Source organism: Lycium barbarum, chromosome 1, assembly GCF_019175385.1.
Source record: "Lycium barbarum isolate Lr01 chromosome 1, ASM1917538v2, whole genome shotgun sequence".
Classification (NCBI taxonomy): Eukaryota; Viridiplantae; Streptophyta; class Magnoliopsida; order Solanales; family Solanaceae; genus Lycium; species Lycium barbarum.
Window position 1 is genome coordinate 1,889,870 of NC_083337.1, and position 21,897 is coordinate 1,911,766.

Sequence of the window (21,897 nt, forward strand, 5' to 3'; positions counted from 1 at the left end):
TGCTTCAGAATCCATCTATCCAACAATTTCAGTGCACTTTCCAAGCCTTCTTCAATATCTTGGAGTTTAACTTCAATGTTTACGAAATGATTTTCAAGTGTTGACATTCTTCTACAGTCCAAGAACCGCAAGGCTTTGATACCAATGTTAACAGAATCACAGGAATCCAATAATGATTCGAGTAATTCAATAGCTAGAACAGGAATTCAATGGAAGAATTCGAGTGAATAGCTCAATTTGATGGAAAAGATAGAAATGAGAGAGAAAGTAGAGTTCTTGTATTAAGAATCAAAGTAATATCCAGGAATGATTACAATTGTGGAATCTTGAACTACTTATAGCTAATTCTACAAAACAGCTCATAACCAACTCTAACCAACTTTCCCGCCAATGAACTATTAGAAATATTTCTAACTAACTCAACTAATTAATGGACTAACTAATTGCTAATGCGGACAGTAAACCTCTGAACTGTTTCTACAACTTCTAATATCATGTATCACCAGCCCAGAAATATATATGTAATAAGCAAAATGAAATCATGTTTGAACACTTATAGAGTTGTTAAAAAAAAAAAAAAAATTACACCTAGTAATCATTCTTCTACAGTTCCAACCAATCCATCACAACTGCTGCAACACACTCTGGACTAGGAAATTCCTAGTCCATTTTCGTCGAACTAAGTCCAACATATATGTATAATACAATGTTCAGAAACTAACAGTCTACAACAGGCTATTCACAAACAGGACCAGAACTGAACTATCTAAGGAGATGGATCAGAGTGGATCCTTTTCGGAGCACACTACTTTTCCAGGTCTCCACTAATTCCGCTACGCTAAGTACCCATAGTTGGGTATAATTTATGTTCAGCTATACATTTTCACACAAAAATGACAATGATGACGAAGAAGAATTATTATTTAAAGTTGCTATCTTTTGCTCTTCTTTCCCCACCAATTTCTACGAGTTTTCTCGGATTCTGAATAACCAAGCTTGTTTACCTTCGCCTTTGTCTCCTTTAACCGAGCCTTGTAGTCTTTCTTCCATTCCTCAAACCTGTGTCTCAGTCTTCGAAAATCTTCTGCAGGATTAGTAGAATGTAACTGCTCTGACTTCAGCTGAGTGATCGCCATGGCTTCGTCATCAAAATTTTGTTTTCGTAGCTCAAACTCCCTGTTAAGGTAATTGACTACACATAAACCGCCATTAATCTCTCTATTACCGCTGCTAGCATATTCTATAGGAGTGCTGCCCCCAGGAGTGCGGGTCCCCATAGATGTTATTGTTTCTTCAGATTCATAGCCGCAAGGAGATGGGGAACCTTCGAGTTTTCCAGGGTGACCGGCAGGATTGTCAACAAGGAGACTCTTCTTGGCTGCAGCTAAACTTGCCTGCTTTAGCAAAGCATTTGATGTATAAGACGTTAGCAAATTTATCGTTCATGTATATGGATTATTGGTAGGAGTAAGGTCTGCGTACACTCTACCCTCCCCAGACCCCACGTTGTGGGATTTCACTGGGTTGTTGTTGTTGTATATGGAATATTGAGACCATGTGCATAAAACTCAATTTCCAAAAGCAAATTAAAATAACATCAACTGCCTAAATATCAACTTCTGAACAAAAACTTCTTTCTATATATCACTGCTCAGATTTATTTCTTTTACTCCCACAACTAGTGCTTCCACGGGACAAGAAGGTTCTCCATCGATATTACTAACCTGCAATGATGCCACTTGCTTTTGCCACATCTCCTCCATCGACCTCATCCTGACCTCATAATCTGACCATCGGGACTCCAATTGAATTACATGCTCCTTTAGGGCAGCATTTTCCTTTTCCTTCTCTTCAAGGTTTGCCTCAGCCACCATAACCCGCCTTTCGAGGTCTTCTACAACAGAAGGTAAAGTTTCTACAGGCAAGTCCTGCTGAGATTTAAAAAAAAAAAAAAAAAAAAACTGAGCTTACTACAGAATCAATCTTGTCCTCAGCAGTTTAGTTACTAATATTAGACTTCACTTTGAGTGACAGCCACAGGCAGTTAGAAAAGGAGTTTGGGATCCATCGTTTACTCTTCACCTACTGTCATTTTTCTTTCCTTTTGGCTACTACATAATTTAATTTTTGGGGCTGCAGATTGGCCTATAGGATTAAGGCCTAAACCAAAAAAGGGCCTTCCTATCTATTGAAACAGACTCATTTTTTTCTCCCACTTTTTTACCTTCTAATTTAAAGAATCAAACACTCAAAAATTTCAAGACTTAGTATTTCATATTCTTGAGAAAGGATTAAACATTACGAAACATTTTTTTTGTTTTTCATTCAGGAAAAGTAGCAGAAACACCTAGAATTGGATTTGCTTGTCTGAAAAAGGGGGAAAAGATACCTAAAACTGGCTTCACGCAACAGGCCACCAAATTCTTAAAGATATTAATCCTGAAGCAGATACTACAATTCTGAATGAAGAAAGAAGACAAGTTACAATAGAACTTAAAGGAAAAACTTTTAGTAGAAAGATAAATTGTTTCATGCTAGGGACCATCTAGATTATAGAAGTTGCCGCAAGAGAGCTTGCACATAAAGATATTGATGATCCTCTACCAAACAAATTTCCTTCACCTCCGAAGTCTTTCTGGATGGTTTAACTTTCACCTCCAAAGTCTTTCTGTCTTGATTTAACTTTTTCAAATTCTGCAGTTGATTGAGATGCCTCTGAGCCAGCCAGCAACGAATAGCTGCAAGAAAAGAAAAGTTATGCAGATAAATCCGTCTTTGAATATCATAAATGTAGATGCCAAGAAAAAACTTTACCTGATTGTATCTGCACAACAGCCAGCAGCTGCTCATCATTTTCTTTGTTAGCAACTTTTCGTTTCGACTCCAGAGAAGCCTTATATTGCCTTCTAGCAATTTCACCACGAACAACTACAAGAAAATATTTTGACATTATATCACCAAGAACAATAAACAATCTTGAATTAAAAGTTCTAGAAAATTCCATGTCGCCGGTTACTTGAGAAACTTTCAGCAGTGCAAACATAATTCCACTAAACAGGAAAGGAAGGAAGAAAGAAATGAGAAAAAAGAGCTTGGATATGGAATCACTGGTTTCTCAAGAACTTGAAGTCATCTACTAAATAATTTTGAAACCAAAAAAAAAAAAAAATCATACTCCCTCCATCCTAGACTCTCTTTCCTTTTTGGTTAGTCCATAAATGAACGACACCTTTCTATATTTAGCAATAATATAACTTAAAACTTCCCATTTTACCCTTAATGGGATGATTTCTAACCACACAAATATTTATGGCTTATTTTGGAGCACAAGTTTTAAAAGTGTTCCTTTCATTCTTAAACTCCGTGACTAGTCAAACACCTTCACATAAATTGGGATAGAGGGAGTATATAAATAAAAATGGCCAGAGAAAATTTTGTTCATTCATAGATATTTTGAAGGTTGAACAACATTGTAAAATACAAACTGCTGCAAGAAGTTCTGCCTTACATGATTGGAGTATGATCACTCCTCCTTCAAGCTCATGGAAGTGATGACGAGCATGATGACCACTGTAGCATTTCTGCACCTCGAGATTGCCTTGCATAACTTGTTTCCTGACATCCTCCAGCACAGCAATCTACAAGTCGCCATGATAGAAGTTCAGAAAATCGATACACCAGGAAATTCATTCTTTAGTAACATGCACAACCATTGTCTCACTAGAAGTCCAAATTAGCCATACTTATCATAGGAAAATTATTTATTTTTACAACCGTGGTGTCGGGCCAGCTTGCACGCACCTCAACTAATTCCACGGATACCAGCCACCTCCCACCAACAACAAGTACCGGTAACTCTGTCCACCAAGGCTAGGACAGATAGGAACAAATCACTTAGTGTTTTCATCTTCGCTGGATTTGAACCCGAAACCTCATGGTTCTCCTCCCACTTCACTGACCACTAGGCCACACCCTTGGGTAATTATTAGCATATTTTTCTTCATTTCTCATTATTCTAATATCATGGGACTAATTGCAGAATGTTTTGAAGTCAAATGTGCTTCTTAAATCTGAGATTCTCTTCATGATGTAACTAAATCTTAAGAGACATTACAATTTTTATTTGCTTATATATTTATGATTAAATAAGCTACAACGGTGCATCTGTGTAAATGATATATGGCAATCAACTCGTAAAGAAAGAAAACATAGGTACACTTAAGAAACTAAGAAAAACCAACAAACATACCTGTCCTGCCCGGAAATATAACTTTGTATACCCAACTTGGTACATTTCGGGAAGGATATCAAACTGCCGCAGAATGGAAACTGACATGCTTAATGGATCTTTGCATTCATGGTTTTCTGGAAGAAGGACGCTGTACCTATATAACCACATTTGTATAAGTCACAAAGCATTCAAAAGAGAAACTTTGCAGCAAAGCGAGGAGCACATATTTCACCTTTTACAGAATTCTTGATGCGTCATCCTAGTAGGATACCCAGACCTAGAGATCCTAACAACCTCAAGAAGACCGTAGCTTCTGAGCTGCTCAAAGACGAGATCATTATTGTACATGCCAGGAACCTGCTTATTGTTCGGTTTTATGCAACAAATGAAGTGTGGCACAGTACTTTCCAACTGCTGCATCAATTTGAACATCTGATCCTGCAAGATTTTGATAAAGGCAACATTGACTATTTTCCATAGCATCATAAAACAAATGGTTATTTTCTCAAATATTAGTGTGTGTTCGGCAGGGAGGAAAACATTTTCCACGAAATTTCCAATTTTCCCATGTTCGGTTGGTCAAAACTTTTGGAAAACATTTTCTCTAGGAAGACAAGTTCCTTAAAAATGAGGAAATGACTTCCCTACTGGAAATAGTGAAAACAAGTTCCACAAATGGTACTCCACATTGATTGATTGTGTCCCCCCCCCCAACCCCGCAGCACACATCATCTTCACCCCCACCCCCACCTCCTGTAGCATTTGTCTAGATTATATACAAATACTTTTAGGATAATATTTTTCACTTACGTACTGAACCCAAAACATAAGTAAGACATCTACTTATTTTTCCTGGAAAACATTTTATAAAAACCTTTTACCACCATGCTAAGTTTTATAAGAAATTAAGAAAGAAAATGAGATAACTACCTTAAATTTAGTAGCAACTGTTTGCCTCTGAAAGTCTGACATCTCAATATGGATTGATGGACTTGCTGTTTTCTTGGACTGATTAGCAAAAGAGGAGGCAAACAACTTGGGTAAGTCTTCACTGCTTGATGAGAGTAGTTGAATAATGTCAGAATGCACTGCATCTCTATTCTTCTCCAAGAAGCCACTTGTGTCATAGATAACCTAAAAGATAAAACAACTTTACATTGGTCAAAACAGAAAAATCAAATTGAGTGACAATATCAGAGATATTTGAAAGAAGCTTATTGATCTTTATTTGTTGAAACATCAATTATCGTCCTTGAGCAGGTTCTAATGTATTAGATACCAAACCTTATAATTGTTTCACAAGAGTCTCAGTTCAAGCAAGGAATTACCACCTCACGACTACAGAGATATCATACGGCACAAGTTATGACGCCAAAAAGGATACATGTCTAAAAGAAACTGACCTCTCGAGCATAATGGCGAATGCCAAATTCTTCTTTATCTCCTCTGAAGCAAGGGTTAGCTTTCAGGTTCTGCCTAAGCTTATCGGCAAAGGTCAAGTCAGTCGCTTTATGAAAATTTGATTCATCATCCAATAAAGATATTATCCCAGCGGGTTTCTGCAAAAGGCGTCATTAAAATCCATAGATCAAGACACGATATATTATGAGAAACTTGTCTACGGAATATGTTAGCATTTTCAGAGCTTCACTGCCGAGAAGTAGTTCAATATGGGAATACCGGGGGGAGGGGAATATGAGAAAGAACCTACAGGAGAAAACAAAACAAGATCATGTCTATGTTATGCTGAAGTACTGAAAGTGTAGTCTGAAGTGAAGAAATTTAGCACAGACGATGAACATTCTTGAATGCGAAATGAGTGGAAGAAAAGAAACAAAAGGCAGAAATACCTTCTCAAAAAGATCCAAGCACTCTTGGTTATCTTGAAAATCTACTTTTGTCCAATCAATTCCATTCAATTCATATTCCTGAATTGCAATACATTGGCTTTGGTGTCAGTATCCAACATAAGCTGTAATAAATGTCTACATGAGTCTGAAATTCTGAATAAAGCTCAGATATGCCACAAAAACAGAGAGAAATGTGTCGGACAATGATCTTTTTTTTTTTAAGGTCCTAAACTATGTGCTTAGACTTTTCGCTCCAGTTCTCATTTGACAAGGAAAAACCTTCACTCATTATAACCAGCTGATTCAAAGTCGGCAAAAAGCCTTGTTCTTTGTTTTCCTATTTATGTTCAAAGAAGTGAGTAGCTGAAAGGAATGAAGAAATAAGAACATTATCCCAAAAGAAAATGCATGAAGAAACAAGAAGTCAGTAACTACAAAAGCATGCTGATGTGCTTACTTCTTGCTCAAGTTTGAACAGATGTCGGTTACAATGCTGCTGGAGCCTCTCATTTCCATAGTTTATGCAGAATTGTTCAAAGCTATTTCTCTGGAAAGGAAAAATGGCAAGTGGGACAACAGATATACTTTTATGTTTTACAATAGTAACGTCTTGAAAATCAATTTACCTCAAATGATTCAAAACCATAAATATCTAAGATATTTATGATTCTACCAGTCTTCTCTTCACCCATTGCAAGAGATTTATTAATTTTATCCACTATCCAGTCAAACAGGTTTGCATAGATGAACTTGGCCAATGTATCTCTTGTATCAGTTGCCTGAATCAGAGTTAAAACCATCCCATCATTATGGTCTCTAGAGAAATGTAAGAGCGCCAAATTCATAATTCGCAAAAATAATGAACTTGATGGAGAAAATGACAACAGTCCCTTATGTTTGACACTAGGTTAAAATAGTCCCTTAAGTATGCACTTAGCATCTTTTTGGTCCTTGAGGTTTTCCAAAAGTTAACACTTTTAGTCTCCGTCAAATATTTACCGAACATTGGTGACAGGAACTATGAAAAAAAGGAAATTGGCAGGAACTCACATTAAGAGGTACAATCTTTGTAGTTTCTGCTATTTTAAATTTATTTCTAGAGTCTGGTGCAGCTTTTTGAGGTGTAATTTCTACTATTTCTTTTATATCTTTTTAGTGTCTGGTGTAGTTTTTTATGTTGCATATTTCAGAATTTGATGAGACTTTCATGGTGTTAACTTTCGGCAAACTTAAAGGACCAAAATTGTTAAGTGCACACATAAGGGACCATTTTTGTTATTTTCTCAACTTGGTACAGATTATGGCAAAGATGAAAATGTCAATGAGAGAAACTCTAGGAGAACCTATATAACTAAGTAACTTACCTGTTGCATGGTTAAACTCTTGACAACCTTATCCTTGCCAACTTGCATTCTCCTGGTTGATAAAGCGAGCATGAGGTCATTGGCACTACAGCCCATCAAGCTAGCAGCATTTATAACGGCTGCAATAGCAGATATAGTGAAATACCAAATAGGTTAGTTTTAGTGCCTCCAGATAAGCATAGTGAACAAACATATAAAACTGTATCAGGAAACTACCACATTTGGGCATATCAGAATCCTCTCATGCAAAGAGATGCAAGAATCTAAATAGTCATAACTAGAAGAACACTAAGAAAAAGGGGAAAGAAATGAATTTTATCTTGAGAAAGCAGAAGATTTTCCCATAAAGCCTAAAAATAAGAGGTTTTATGACGTTATAACGTGCTCAGGGAAGAGTGAAAAAGAAACTATAATAGAACCTCAAGTGTTCAGAGAAAACGACGATTACGAAAGATTAAATTTGCAGTCATTAAAACAAGTCCAGATTTTTATAAACTAAGAAGTCTAGGCTGCAACAGACTACTAAGAATAGGACCAGAGATCAATAATGACACAAGTACGCATAAATATCAAATATGCTACTCCCCCCGTCTCTATTTATGTGACACCCTTTTCTTTTTAGTCAGTCCGAAACAGAATGACACCTTTCTACATTTAGTAATAACTTAACTTTAACCTTCCAATTTTACCCTTCATGAGATGATTTATGGCCACACAAATACATATGGCTTATTTTAGACCACAAGTTTCAACAGTCTTTCTTTCATTCTTAAACTTTGTGCCCAGTCAAAGACCTTCACATAAGTTGGGATGGAGGGAGTATTATTTATTTCAAAGAGAGAAGAATACAAGAGGAGCAAGAGGAGAAAAACTGCACTTCACAAAAATAGCTCACCTTCACTTTGCACAACTTCAACATTGTTTCCATTGCTATTAGCTTGGAACGTTATGTTACCCAGCCATAGAACTGCAGCTACCATCTGAAAAGCATGCTCTTGGTCTCTTTCAGGAATCCCCACCGTGTTCAGGGCTTTCTGAAAGGGGAGAACATGAATGGAATTAACAACAAACAGATCCAACATGCAAAAGAAATAAAATCTAATTAACCATAAATGTGATCACATAAGCTCACCACAAGCACATGAAACTTCTTTGCATCATCAACATCATGGATCACCAAGGAATCACTCTGGTTGAGAAAGTTGTACTCTGAAGCACCTTTCAGCTTAAGTTTATCTGAAAAAAGAATCACATAAATGTTCTGAATGTGAAGGTACAAAATCGTCCAAGGACTTCTTCATTTAACACCCATCTTCCCTCTAAAAAAGAGACGAAAACAAAAATTATCCAGAGTTGTAGACTATTCAAACACACATCTCGCCAAGAAACCCAGTGGTCCCACTTCCGTAATAGTCGAAAGCCAAAGAAGTTGACTGTCTATTATCTTGTCCCTAGATACAACAACAACAACAGCCCAGTGAAATCCCACATCTTGGGGTCTAGGGAGGGTATAATGTACGCAGACCTTACTCCTACCAAGGTAGGATGGCTGTTTCCGAGACCCTCGGCTCAATAGAACCATAAAAAGGGGGTCAGATAAGGTTAAAAGATTTAAAACGATATTGCAATGAAATAATGCAAGCGACACAGTAAAACAGGATAATCAAGGAATTAAAAGCGATATGGAAATGCAAATCACGAAAGCGGCACAGATAAAATAGAGTAATCAAAGTACAGAAAGTAGCAAATAATAACATAAATCAAAGCACAAGAAATTATAATGCGCTAATGCGCCTACTAATAAGGAAAGATAACGAGACTTATATACTAGCCTTCTACCCTAATGTGGGTCCTCCACACCTTCCTATCTAAGGTCATGTCCTCGGTAAGCTGTAACTGCGTCATGTCCTGTCTAATCACCTCTCCCCAATATTTCTTTGGCCTACCCCTACCTCTTCTGAAACCATCCATGGCTAACCTCTCACACCTCCGCACTGGGGCATCTATGTCTCTCCTCTTCACATGCCCAAACCATCTCAGTCACATTTCCCGCATCTTGTCTTCCACCGAGGCCACTCCCACCTTATCCCGAATAGCCTCATTTCTAATCCTGTCGCTCCTAGTGTGCCCACACATCCATCTCAACATTCTCATCTCGGCAACTTTCATCTTTTGAACGTGAGAGATCTTAACTGGCCAACACTCCGCCCCATACAACATAGCCGGTCTAACCACCACTCTGTAGAACTTGCCCTTCAGTTGTGGTGGCACCTTCTTGTCACATAGCACTCCTGAAGCTAGCCTCCATTTCATCCACCCTACCCCAATACGATGTGTGACATCATCGTCAATCTCCCCGCTGCCTTGCATGATAGACCCAAGGTACTTGAAACTACTTTTCTTTTGGATGGCCTGAGCACCAAGCCTAACTTCCACGCCAACCTCCTGGGGTATCTCACTGAACTTACACTCTACGTACTCTGTCTTGGTCCTACTCAGTGTTTCTTTAACAAAACAAAAAAAACAAAAAAAACGATATAGTAGGCACCATAAAGATAACCATCAAACAAAAGTTCAACTAATGTTTTTTGATAAAAGAAAAAAATCGATATAGTAGACGACATAAAGAAAAAATTATAGCTCCAATATTACCTTTAGAATCGGAGTAATTTCTGCTCTAAAAAAAATATGAAGAGAAACATCTCACAAGCTGTAAAATGCAACACTAACAATAGAAGCTGGTTCATGGCTTGAAAATGTTTATAAAGTAATATAGAGAAATTACTGAAAATACATATCCCACTGAGACAACTACAATGTGGAGCCCATGACAGAGGTAAAGCCCCAACAACTAAAATAAGTAACAAAAAGAGATTACAATGAAAGGTTCAATATCCGAATCCAAACCTCTCAAAGCAGAAGGAGCCCCAGCACATAGTTGGTAAAAGATATGGTAAGACCTCTCTCCACGAGCCAGTTGAACCACTCTTGACTGCCCAGATAAGACGTGTTTCAAGAGATTTAGCTCCGATGAACAGATACAAATTTAACAAGAAAATACAAGGAAGAATACAGAAGAAAAATGCCCACCTTTTCAAGAAGAACTACCCATTATTTTAGCATCGATATATCAGACATGCACAAAGATTTGTAAAAGTAAGTAATGGGACCAAAAACAATATTACGAGACAATTTTAATAAGTTGATACCAAAACAATGCTAACAAAACGTGCATTTTCTAAGGAAATTCATCTCAATAAACATCCTTACATGTTTGTACATTAGCACCGCAAATTCTTCCCTCTACACTAAAATAAATTTCAGTCAACTTTCCCTGCAATCCATCACAGCATCTGTTAGTCCAAGTGCAAATAAAAGCTACTCTATTTATACTCCCTCTCAAAAATAGAGAAAGAAAAGAAACAGAAGCAGATAAAGAGACTGACAAATCGACTGGAGTTGTTAGTCCTGAGGGTTTTGGCATTCCCAAAAGCCTCCAATATGCAACTTGTCTGCAGCAGCTCACTTTCTATCTGATTGTTGCCTCCATTAATCATAGTCAAGTAACCAATTGCAAATTTTGCTGTTTCCGTCTTCCCAGATCCACTTTCCCCACTACATGATATGAAGAGAAGTTAGTTGTTTGTTAATACAAGCATTACACTTACCTATTAGGACCCGTTTGGCCATGAGAATTATTCACTTTTTTCCGGAATAATTTTTCACTTTATTTCAAAATCAGTGTTTAGTTATAAAATTTCCAAATCCACCTTGGAGTTGGATTCTAAATTTGGAAAATTGCTCCAAACCTGTTTTTCCGACTCCATATATTCCAAATAAAATGCTCTCGTCTCTCCTTTGCAAAAAGTATAACTAAACACAACTCCAACTTCATAAATTCCAAATAAAGTGAAAAATATTTGGAATCTATCGCCAAACGCCTACTAACAATGAGACACTTTAACTGACCTTATGATGATGGATTGATTTATTTCATCTGCAAGATACACAGGAAAAGCAACAAAATAAGGATTGAATGGTTCCATCTAAAATTTTCAGAGACCAGAAATGAACTTTGGTATTATAAAGACCTTCCATCATTTGACTGTAGGCAGTTTCAGCAATAGAATAAATGTGAGGATTATCCAACAGTTTCTGCCTGTAAGCTGTAACAAGTTCGTTCCCATATAATTCCGTCTCTTTGAAGGGATTGACTGCTATTAGAACAGGCCCTGCCTTAGTCTGTAAGCATGGGGGACAGTAAACATCAAAATGAAGGTATGAAGTTTTACATCTGATGAAACAATGAGCTGTCTAAGAGTACATACATATATTCTATCCTGAGCGTATCTCTGTTGGAGGTTGTGAACAGCTGATGGCTCATTAAGATAACAAAGTTGTATGAGATCATCCACACGCTGAAGAATATCTGGATTTGCAGGTAAAAGCTCTCCAACGGGCACTGCCACAACCTATAGGTTGACAAAGTCTAAGTACACATGCACCCTTTTAATTTAATTCTTTTATGTTTCAGTATTCATCATGCGAATAGCCAGAACATATAAACTCACACTGCCATCAGAAAGCAATACTGAAGCTTTGTCTCCAGAAGTTGATTGCACTTGTCCTAGTTCCCACTGTCTACTTTTCAGACGGCACCAAACACGAAGCTTCTGAAATACATTAATATAACTACTCATTAATAACACTAAGAAATTGTCTCAAAAGCTATATCACAACAGGTAAAATCTATGATATCTTCCGGCCGAAAACAAACCAAACACAATTTGACAAACAATGAGAGTTCAAAGTAGATGCACAATTTTTTCTTACCAGCTCGCCATTTAGTTAAAACAAGTTAATTTTCCAAACGTACTCAAAAACTTACAGGTAAACTGCAGTACGCTCAAGAAACACAAGAGCTTAAAGATATTTCAAAAGACATTGACAAACTCGAGCATATGTACTGTGCATTATAAAACCAAACAAGAAGTTACTCGACCTCAACCTTACATTTCGAGTTCTCCTAAATCCTAGACGCTCAACCTTGTTGGGATAAGCTATATGAATCATCAACAACTCTCTCACATTGCGAGTTCCAACCCTGGATAAAACTAGTCAATAAACGACAGTAGCGGCTCCCCATGCCAAAAGATAATTTCTAACTCTAAGGGGTCGTTTGGTAGGGTGTATTAGGTAGTATAATCCTGGTATAAAATTTTAGAACAATGTTTGGTTGCAACTCACCTATGTACCACTAATACCAGTATTACTAATACACTGCATTCAGTAATATATTTTTACATAGTAAACCATGGCATTAACAATACCAGTACTATTCTTATACTTATACACCCTATTCATCACTATTCTTGATAATGCAATGCATGTTAGTTTTAATAGAACAAACCAAAAAGTCAATAAGAAATAATGCCAACATAACTAATCCCAGCAAAACTTGTCTTCTAACCAAACGACCCCTTAAGGATTGTCTAGTATCTTAAGTCCCACTACCCTCAATCAGAAATCCACCATTCTATCAAAGCAGACTAAGTATACAACAAAGCTGAACATAACACAATTTCTATAGTAGACTAAGCATACAACAAAGCTGAACATAACACAATTTCTATAGCAAATTTCCTTTTACCTTCTCAATAAAATAACTGATATTGTCATCCCACTCATCCTCCCGAAACTTTGGAAGCGAATAAGGAAACCTGTTATCAATCTTCACACCATCTTTTTCCCAAAATCTCTGTCTACATCCCTTTTCAAATGTTGAATTCACATATGGTGACTCACTACTAGAATCCATAATCTCTTTACCCTTTTTGACTCCAAACACCACTTCTCTTTTACCATTGTCCATTTCAATGTCCCGTTTTTCGGGGGTATTGGGCATTGTTCTTTTTGGAGAAGGAGGTCTAGTTCTTGAAGCTAACTTGGGACGGGAAGGTAATGCCGGTGGGCAATCTTTAGGCTTTTCATTTTCATCCCTTTGCTTGAGGGACTCAAGCATTTCTTCTAAAGAACTAAGAGTTCTTGAAGGTGCTGAAACAGACAACATTTCTGGTTTCCAAAAATGGATAAAAAAAAAAATTCTTTCTTTTTTTAGAAACTTTCCCTTGTAAAATGTAGTTTCATTCAACCCCACAATCCTAAGAAAATTTCAGAATTCAACACATGTTCAAGATTTCTATGTGGGGTTCCAACAAATTTCAACCTGAAAATTCCAATCAAAAATATGGAAAAGAAAAAAAAAAGTTTCTATTTTTAGAAATTTTATGCTGTAAAATGTAGTTTCAATCAAATCTGAACAACCCCACAATCTCAAAAACCCTTTTTTAGATTTCAAAAATCAATACATGTTCAGGATTCCTACGTGGGGTTCTTGAACATGAACATCAAATTCCAATTAAAAAAAAAGATGCAATAAAACCTCGGATTCCTCGAAATTATGTTTGATTTCAGCTAAGAAAAAATGACAGATAGAGCTTGTGTTTCTTCCTCAAGTGAAATGAATATTGTGGGAAATGAAAGTTTTGGAAAGCTAAAAATTAAAAAAAAAAAAAAAAAAAAAATCTAAGAACAAGGTGATATATAGACAAATGGTTTATTGTAAATTTTTCACGTATTACGAGGTTGAAACATGTGCTAATTAAGGTTAAAGATAGAGGATTAAGGAACAAACATATGGAGAAAACAAGGGGAAAAAAAATGGAGGAGAAGAAGAAAGAAAATGAGAAATGTTTATTCAGAAGCAAGAAAAAAAAGATGTGTGCGCATGTTACGCGTTAGTTTATTGTTTTCACGACAAAAGAAAAAAAAAAACACACACACACACACACACGCTAGAACTGCCTTTTTGAATTATATTTTTTGACAGGATAATGTAATATTTTCTCTGTTCTAAAAAAATTATTCTCCTTTTTTTTTAATTTATCTCAAAAAAATTATCATTTTTTTATATATAGAAATAATTTAACTTTATAAGATGATTTACGTCCACACAAATATCTAAGGCTTGTTTTGGACTACACATTTCAAAAGAGGACAATCTTTTTAGGATGGAGGGAGTAATTTTTATTTCTAGTTATTATTTCCACCGTCACAAATTATTTGTATGATTTCTAAAAATAGTTATCTCAGATTATTGTGATTTTTAAAGCTCAAGACAGAATTAATCCCTTTAGTAATTAGGGCTCATTTGGTTGGAGAACAAGTTATCGCAAAATTAACTATTCCGGGGTTAGTTATCCCAGAATTATTATCCAATTTTCAATGTGGGGTAAAAATAACCACTACAATCCCAGAATTAGTTATCCTGAAATTTTGTCCCAAGCAAACATGGGATAAACTCATCCAAAATTTAATTCAGAGATTAATTATCTCTTATCCCTCTTACCAAACGAGCCATTATTGTCTTGAAGACTACAAACACCTCAATTAAGGGGATGTTATGATTGTTCAAGTATCTGTGAAGGGTAAAATAGTTAAAATCTCTCATAATTAATGTTTCATAAGGACATGTAAAAGAGAACCAAAATAGGTCAAATAAGTATTATCTCCGTCCCAATTTATACGAAGGTTAACCTATTTGAAGAGTTAAATAACTTTTTTTTACTCAAGTCTCATAGATTCTTCTTATATTCTATAAACATTTTTTATATATTTGACAACTACATAAAAAACACTATAAATATGCAAAATTAATAATTCACAAGATATGAAAAAAGTTGAAGTATTCATAATCAACGAAAAAGTTGTTTGACTCCCCAAATAAATCAATCCTCATCTAAATTATTTAGGACAAATATCGAGTGAAAACTAAAAGATAAAAAACAGCTTTTGGTAATTACTTTTACGAAAAAGTTTAATATTTTAGAGTTGGAAGGTGTTGTGGGAGACAACTTTAAATCGTCAAAATATTAATGTGGTAGACAGACAGACAGACAGTGATGCTAAATGATTGAGGAACCTTTAAGGAAAGGGAACGGATAAAATGGGAAAATGGGGACCCTCTTCTAAATTTGGTCCTTCTTTGTTGTCACGTTGCTCTTTATTTTGTTTTTTAAAAAAAAAAAGTTTGGTTTGTGTGAGATGTCAAATTTAAGTCCCATAAAGGTGAAGATATTTGTAATAGACTCAAATAAAGTCAGTGCAAAATTAGCTAATTTATTTCGAACAAGGCATAATTATCATTTGATGGTGATAGTAAATTTGTGATAGTGTTGTCTAAGGCACTTCGCACTCAGAGGAGGATGCAGAGTATTCATGCCGCATTCATCTTTAACTCTATACTTTTGGTGTGGAAAATAAATTTATATGTAAAAATTCACAAAAAAGTGCAATAATTGATATGAACTTATAACTTTAAAAGTACAAAATGTTCGATGATAAGAACATTAAATGTTGAACCCAAAAAGTTTAAATTTTGAATTCGTCTTTAGCACATCTCAATTATTGAGTATTTGCTCCCTCTCACTAGCACAAATATTTGGTATATTTGGAAATAGCAAATAGTACTATAATTAAATAACATTATATATAAAATTTTATATAAAAATACGCTTATATATATTTATTGAATTGATATTAACATCGTTTGCATCTAATTTTTTTAAAAACAAATTCCCACTCTCGTATTAGATGAAGGTAAAATTGCGCACCTGTTATGATGTGTATTTTTGTTTACTTAATGGATAGGATTTGAACCTCCAGTGATCTAGAGAAGAAGTTGACCTATCTTATGATTGTAAATTTGTAATGTGTATCGCTTGACAATAATTTGGACAAAATAAAATACAAGACGATAACGAAGTTGTCCTTGACTTTCTCATGCTGTTCGTTGGAGCCATGTAAGGAACTTTTTATTAATTTTTGAAGCACGTAAAAATATAAAATTGTGAAATTTGAAATGCAAATTTAGTCTCAACATTATTTATTGTGAAACAGTGACATAATCAAGACTCTGCGTAATCTTAAATATTTAATTTAAATGTAATTGATCTACGTACTCTAGAATAGAGTTTATTAAAGTAGAATCATATTTATTGTACGTACCACAACTTATTTTGATTTAGTAAAATTCAATGTTGAATTACTGGTAAAGTCAATATTGATTTATTGTGCTTAGCACCTCAACCAATTGCAAATCCAGATTAAAGAAAATAGCAATTCAGTAGGTGGAGTAACTTCAACCACTACTATTTTGTGATAGAGAATTACAATCTCTGAGTGCATTTAACTGTATTCAAGTACATAAAAAGTTCAAGTCCAAAAATAATAAATACACCTGCATTGCTGCCAATTTAACTTTAGTCATCGACTGTCACGAGATGAATCTTTGTGCAACTAATGTATCTGTAGTAATATTCTATTACAGCTGACGGTTGTGATGGGTGGTAAGTACTTTTTTCATTTTAAATTAGAGGCCCCGGATTCCATCTCTGTAAATGAAATCACCTTTGGTAGGAAACGTTTTACTCCAAAGTGGGACTTCCTAGCGCAAATCTGAATTGTTTGAAGTACTTTCGCAGGGTAGCTTATTAAGAGTTACTCTTCCTTTCTCTTTTATTTTTCTTTTCGGAGTTTTAAATCTTTTTGTTGCAAAGTGTCAAGACATGTTTCAATCAAATTGTTGTGTTGTCCACAAGCAATATCACGCTAGGGTGAAAGAATCATACATCATTCAGAAGTTTACTATCGAGCTCAGTCATATATGACCTAAGTTTCATGCAAAAATGTATGAAGTTCAATTATATTTGGCCGAAACTTCATGCTAAAATGACACCATAGCTTTCAACTTATTTGAAGTTAGGCTTTGACAAGACAAATCTCAAACGCGTATGTATGAACTTCAAACTCGCACGGTTGAAGTTGATTTAAAAGCGGTTAAACTTGCAAAATTTAGGAACTCTAACTATAGCTTAAATACGAGTCCTGAAATTGACTATATCTGTGCTTCACCCTAATCAAGCCTTAAAACGAATGCCGAACGGTAGATAACCAACCAACAAAAATTTGTTCTACTAACGTGTTCTCGAGGATAACACTGACATAAACCATGTTATCGGTTTTGTGTAGCTAATTACTAACATATATACTGTGGTACTATTTGAAATTATTTATGCTTAATAAGAGGTTCTAGCATTATACCTAATCATTACAACTTCCAGTATCGCGTGTGCTAGAGTAATGTATGTTTTCATCCATCTCTTTTTCTCTTTGTAGTAGTCTCTCAGTATAATATTATATTCACCTCTTAGGATCTCTTTATATACTTGTCAAAAACGAAAGTCCAATAAATTGGTAGCAAATGTTAATGTTTTGAGTAATATACATAAAATATATGTGGTTATGTCATATTAAGAATGTTTAGTTTAACTAACTCCAAACGAATAGTGGACAAATCAACATCAACATAGTTCCTCCCACGCTAAGAAAGTTTCTTCTTCTTCATTTTTTTTTTTATCTTTTTGTCGGCGAGTCTGGTTTGATTGAGGATAATCAGTGACGGAGTGATGAATTTATGTATGAAAATTTCAAAATATATATTAAATTATATAACAACAACAAACTCAGTGTAATCTCACAAATAGGGTCTAAGGAGGATAGTGTGTACGCAAACCTTACACCTACCATGCGAAGGTAGAGAGGTTGTTTCCATATATTAAATTATCACACTTGGAATTTGATCATATGACGTAAAATAACTTTTGAACCCTTTGTAACTAACAATAAATCTCCCTAGCGTTTCACCAGAAATTCAAAAATGTATATATAACGTATACCTTTTCAATTAAGAAAATTCAATTGAACCCTCTTATTTCTACATAAATGGCAAGGTGTACGGAAAATATAGTGCGAGTGTAATCCAAATAAAGGTAGATGTTATGTTAGTGTTGGATACGAAATGTCTTGTAATAATAATTGCAAAAAAATATGGCCCCCTAATTTAGTGAAAAAGACATGCACAAAAATATAAATAGACAAGTCAAAACCATAGTGGGAACTTTTAACAAATCTTTTAAAAAGAAAACTAGATTAGACTTGAAGAGACGTGCCTGATCCTCCATGGGTGTTGGAACTTAGAAGATGCACCATTGTAACGGGCAATTTGCACGATTGCCTTATTCGGAGTGGTATTTAATTTTTGGCCCACAAATTATTGGTCTTTAATTTTTTGCCTTCGTTTAAAATATTCTGAGATTTTGAGTTCGAATTCCAGTTCAGTTAAAAAAAAAATCGCAAGGCAGAATTTTGTATCAACATTAAGGCTTAACTTTTGTAAGATTCCAGCAGAGTAAAAAAAATTATGTCTTGCAAAATTTTGCAAGACAAACCTTTGCTTTAAGGCAAACTTGTAAGGCAGAATTTTCGCGAAGACTTGCCTTGTGAAATTATTATTTTTTTACTGAGCGGGGGTTCAAACCCAGAACGTCGGAGTATTTTCGGTTAAGCGGAAGGAAAAAATTAAAGACTAGCAATTTGAGAGGCAAAGGCATAAAACCTAAGGCAGAATTTTCGCAAAGTCTTGCCTTACGATTTTTTTCTTTTTCTTTACCGAGCGGGGGTTCAAACCCAAAACCTCAAGTTATTTTCGGTCACATATATTTTAAGCGGAGGAAAAAAATTAAAGAACAGCCATTTGAGGGGAAAAAATTAAAGACAGCACCTTGAAGATAATCCGTGCAAAAAAATGCATTGTAACTTCAAATCCTCGAAAAAAACATGGATCATGCGCTACACATTCTTCTGACAGGCCCCATCACAATCCATTAGCTTTCAGCCCAGTACACCTTACATTTTTTCATGATTATTATACAGGTGGAATTAAATATTTATTTCGTCGGTATCCATTTATAAAAGTCGTCTCTTAAAAAAGTTATGCTATAACATTTATTTACATGGTATACTTTTGATGTATACAATTCATGTTTTATCTTTCTATGTTTGGTTGTAACATGGACCTGACGACTCGTGCACGAGCCTATCTCCTGCCCCTGCTCCTACCAACAACAACAACAACCCAGTGAAATCCCATAACGTGGGGTCTGGGTAAGGTAGAGTGTACGCAGACCTTACTCCTATCAAGGTAGGACGGCTGTTTTCGAAAGACCCTCGACTCAATTAAAAAGCATAAAAAGAGGTCAGATAAGACTAAGAGATTCAAAGCGATATGGAAATGAAATAACGCAAGCGACACAGATAACATAGGATAATCAAAACACAGGAAATAACAGATAGTAGCAGAAATCAGAGCACAAGAAATTATACTGCGATAATGCGACTACTAATAAGAAAGGATAACGAGACTATCTACTAGCCTTCTACCCTAATCTGGGTCCTCCAAACCCTCCTATCTAAGGTCATGTCCTGCTCCTACCCTGTGGGATAATCTGGACCTCAAGAGCTACATCACGATCAATACATAAATGAATGTACATGCTCTCATCATATGACAGGAAACAGATGAGAGAGTAGATTATCACTTCAAACTTTATCGCACGATAGAGGAATGAAAGAAGGAATTTTTTTCAAAATGTATCTGTAGCCTCAATTTTATAAGTATGGCGTCTATATACCATAAACAAGATTGCACAAGATACTGCTTTTGGATGCTAAAATTGTCATGACTTCTAGCTTTCAAGAGCCGTGACTAGCACTTAGTGAGCTTCACCCACCAACCAAACCATAACTCATTTTAATTGAGCATAATACTACACTTATTCAAACATTAGTTAAACTCAATCATGTGAAACAAAAATAAATAAATAAAAGATAGGCAGAGTTTCTCTCATGTCTATCAGAAACAGGGGCGGCTCAAGACTATTTGTGGCCTAAAGCCAAACTTCAAGTAGAGGCCTTATATTTTTTACTCAAAGAATTATTTTTTCATACTATATATCTTGTATTTGAAGTCTATTTTTCTAAATTTTTGAGATGCAATATTATAAATAAGTATTTTACAAATTTTCTCTTCTAATAATATAGTTAATATATTCAATTTTTCTTAAGTCATTGTTGAATTTAAGTAAGATTTTATCAATTTTAATTTTGAAAAAAAAATCAGGTAAGGTAATTGTTACAGTAATTGTGAAATTATTTTATATGCAATATAAACATTTGGAAAAGAATCAAGTCTTTTTATTTTAACAGGCCCTTAAGATTTAATTTAATTTCTATTTTTTTATTTTTAAATATATAACTGGATTCATATTTTATAGTTGACATATTTAGATTCTAATATATAATTACAAATTAATATATACCTACCTAATAAAAATATCAAGTAAAATAAATTTTAGATGAAAAAAATGTTATTTTTACTCTTGAATATTTTATATTCATAAAAAAATAAAAAATAAAAACATAGAACCCAATGGGTAAAAAATGGGGGGCCCAAAAATTTTGGGGCCTAAAGCCTGGGCTTTAGTTGCCTTGCCCAAAAGCCGGCCCTGATCAGAAACAACGTCTCTACCCCACAAAGGTAAAAGTAAGGCGTGCATATACTCTATCCTCTTCAGACCCCACTTGTGGAATTACACTGAGTATATTATTATTGTTGTTTGTAGGGTTTCTCTTATAGCAGGATCATCATTAATAGTTTTTCTAATCAATAAATTAACATCCAACCATAAATAGCATCTACAACCATCCTCGACAACAAAATGAAAACCAAAATACCAAAACATCCAAGCACCGAAACCCTAAATCCCACAAGTCTAGTCACAGATCATCTAAGTGAATATCTGAAAACATAAGATACTGATCCAAGCCCCACAATTATAACTGAAAAGTAAAAGTCAGTGGGTAGCCTCCACGGATAAGGTGGATGGCTCACCTCAACTAGTACTGGAATGGGCGATTGATAGCCAGATCAGAGGGGATCCAGAATTTAAACTTTATGAGTTCAACCTTTCAGGATTCTTAGTTGAACCCATTGTATTCTAAAAATTATCGGTTCATGTCTATTATTTATTACAATTTTAATAATAAATTTTTACATATAAATTTATGCTTCGCGTCGAAAGTTAGGAGTTTAGTTAAACCCCCACCTTGAATGCTACATACGCCCCTTAGACAGACCATCTAGGACGTCAACTAAAGTTCTGCAAGGAAAGTAGTAATATATGAGTCACAACTGACTAAGTAAAATTTTCGATCCTCCCTTTAACATATTCTTGTGGCAATCATTAAAAAACAAATAAATACAAATGTTATGCATGCTCGCACAATGACACATAATAGCATGAGAGGCACGGTGCAAGTGATGCATATATGCCATGATCTCCATGTAAGAACGTGAGTCACTAGACTCACTACGCCTTATATGTTGTTAGCACAAAATGTTACAGGATTTTTATTGTGGGGTTCGAAAAATAAAAATGCAATGCCTAAGGTTTGAACTTGAAATCTCAAGGTGAATTCTGAATTCCCTAAACCA

General features: G+C 35.2%; 1 protein-coding gene across 7 annotated transcripts; it reads right to left on the reverse strand.

Moving 5' to 3' along the window:
- Window positions 1–256: 256 nt before the first annotated feature.
- LOC132628647 (myosin-2-like) lies at window positions 257–14,258 on the reverse strand. Of its 7 annotated transcripts, none has more exons than XM_060344421.1 (24): window positions 13,096–14,256; window positions 12,017–12,118; window positions 11,774–11,917; window positions 11,537–11,687; window positions 11,415–11,442; window positions 10,892–11,060; window positions 10,716–10,779; window positions 10,536–10,549; window positions 10,353–10,437; window positions 8,578–8,681; window positions 8,341–8,479; window positions 7,446–7,564; window positions 6,708–6,860; window positions 6,539–6,628; window positions 6,082–6,159; window positions 5,635–5,790; window positions 5,162–5,365; window positions 4,464–4,669; window positions 4,250–4,385; window positions 3,509–3,638; window positions 2,815–2,928; window positions 2,623–2,738; window positions 1,725–1,928; window positions 257–1,397 (listed from the first exon to the last, which is right to left on the reverse strand). In XM_060344421.1, the coding sequence occupies exons 1-24, from the start codon at window positions 13,513–13,515 to the stop codon at window positions 933–935; spliced, it is 3,591 nt and encodes a 1,196-aa protein (XP_060200404.1). In that variant the 5' UTR covers window positions 13,516–14,256; the 3' UTR covers window positions 257–932. The 7 variants fall into 7 exon arrangements, with proteins under 7 accessions (XP_060200404.1, XP_060200401.1, XP_060200395.1 ...); XM_060344418.1 differs by having other exon boundaries at window positions 1,725–1,931; XM_060344412.1 differs by having other exon boundaries at window positions 257–1,394; window positions 1,725–1,931; window positions 2,617–2,738; window positions 13,096–14,253.
- Window positions 14,259–21,897: the final 7,639 nt, after the last annotated feature.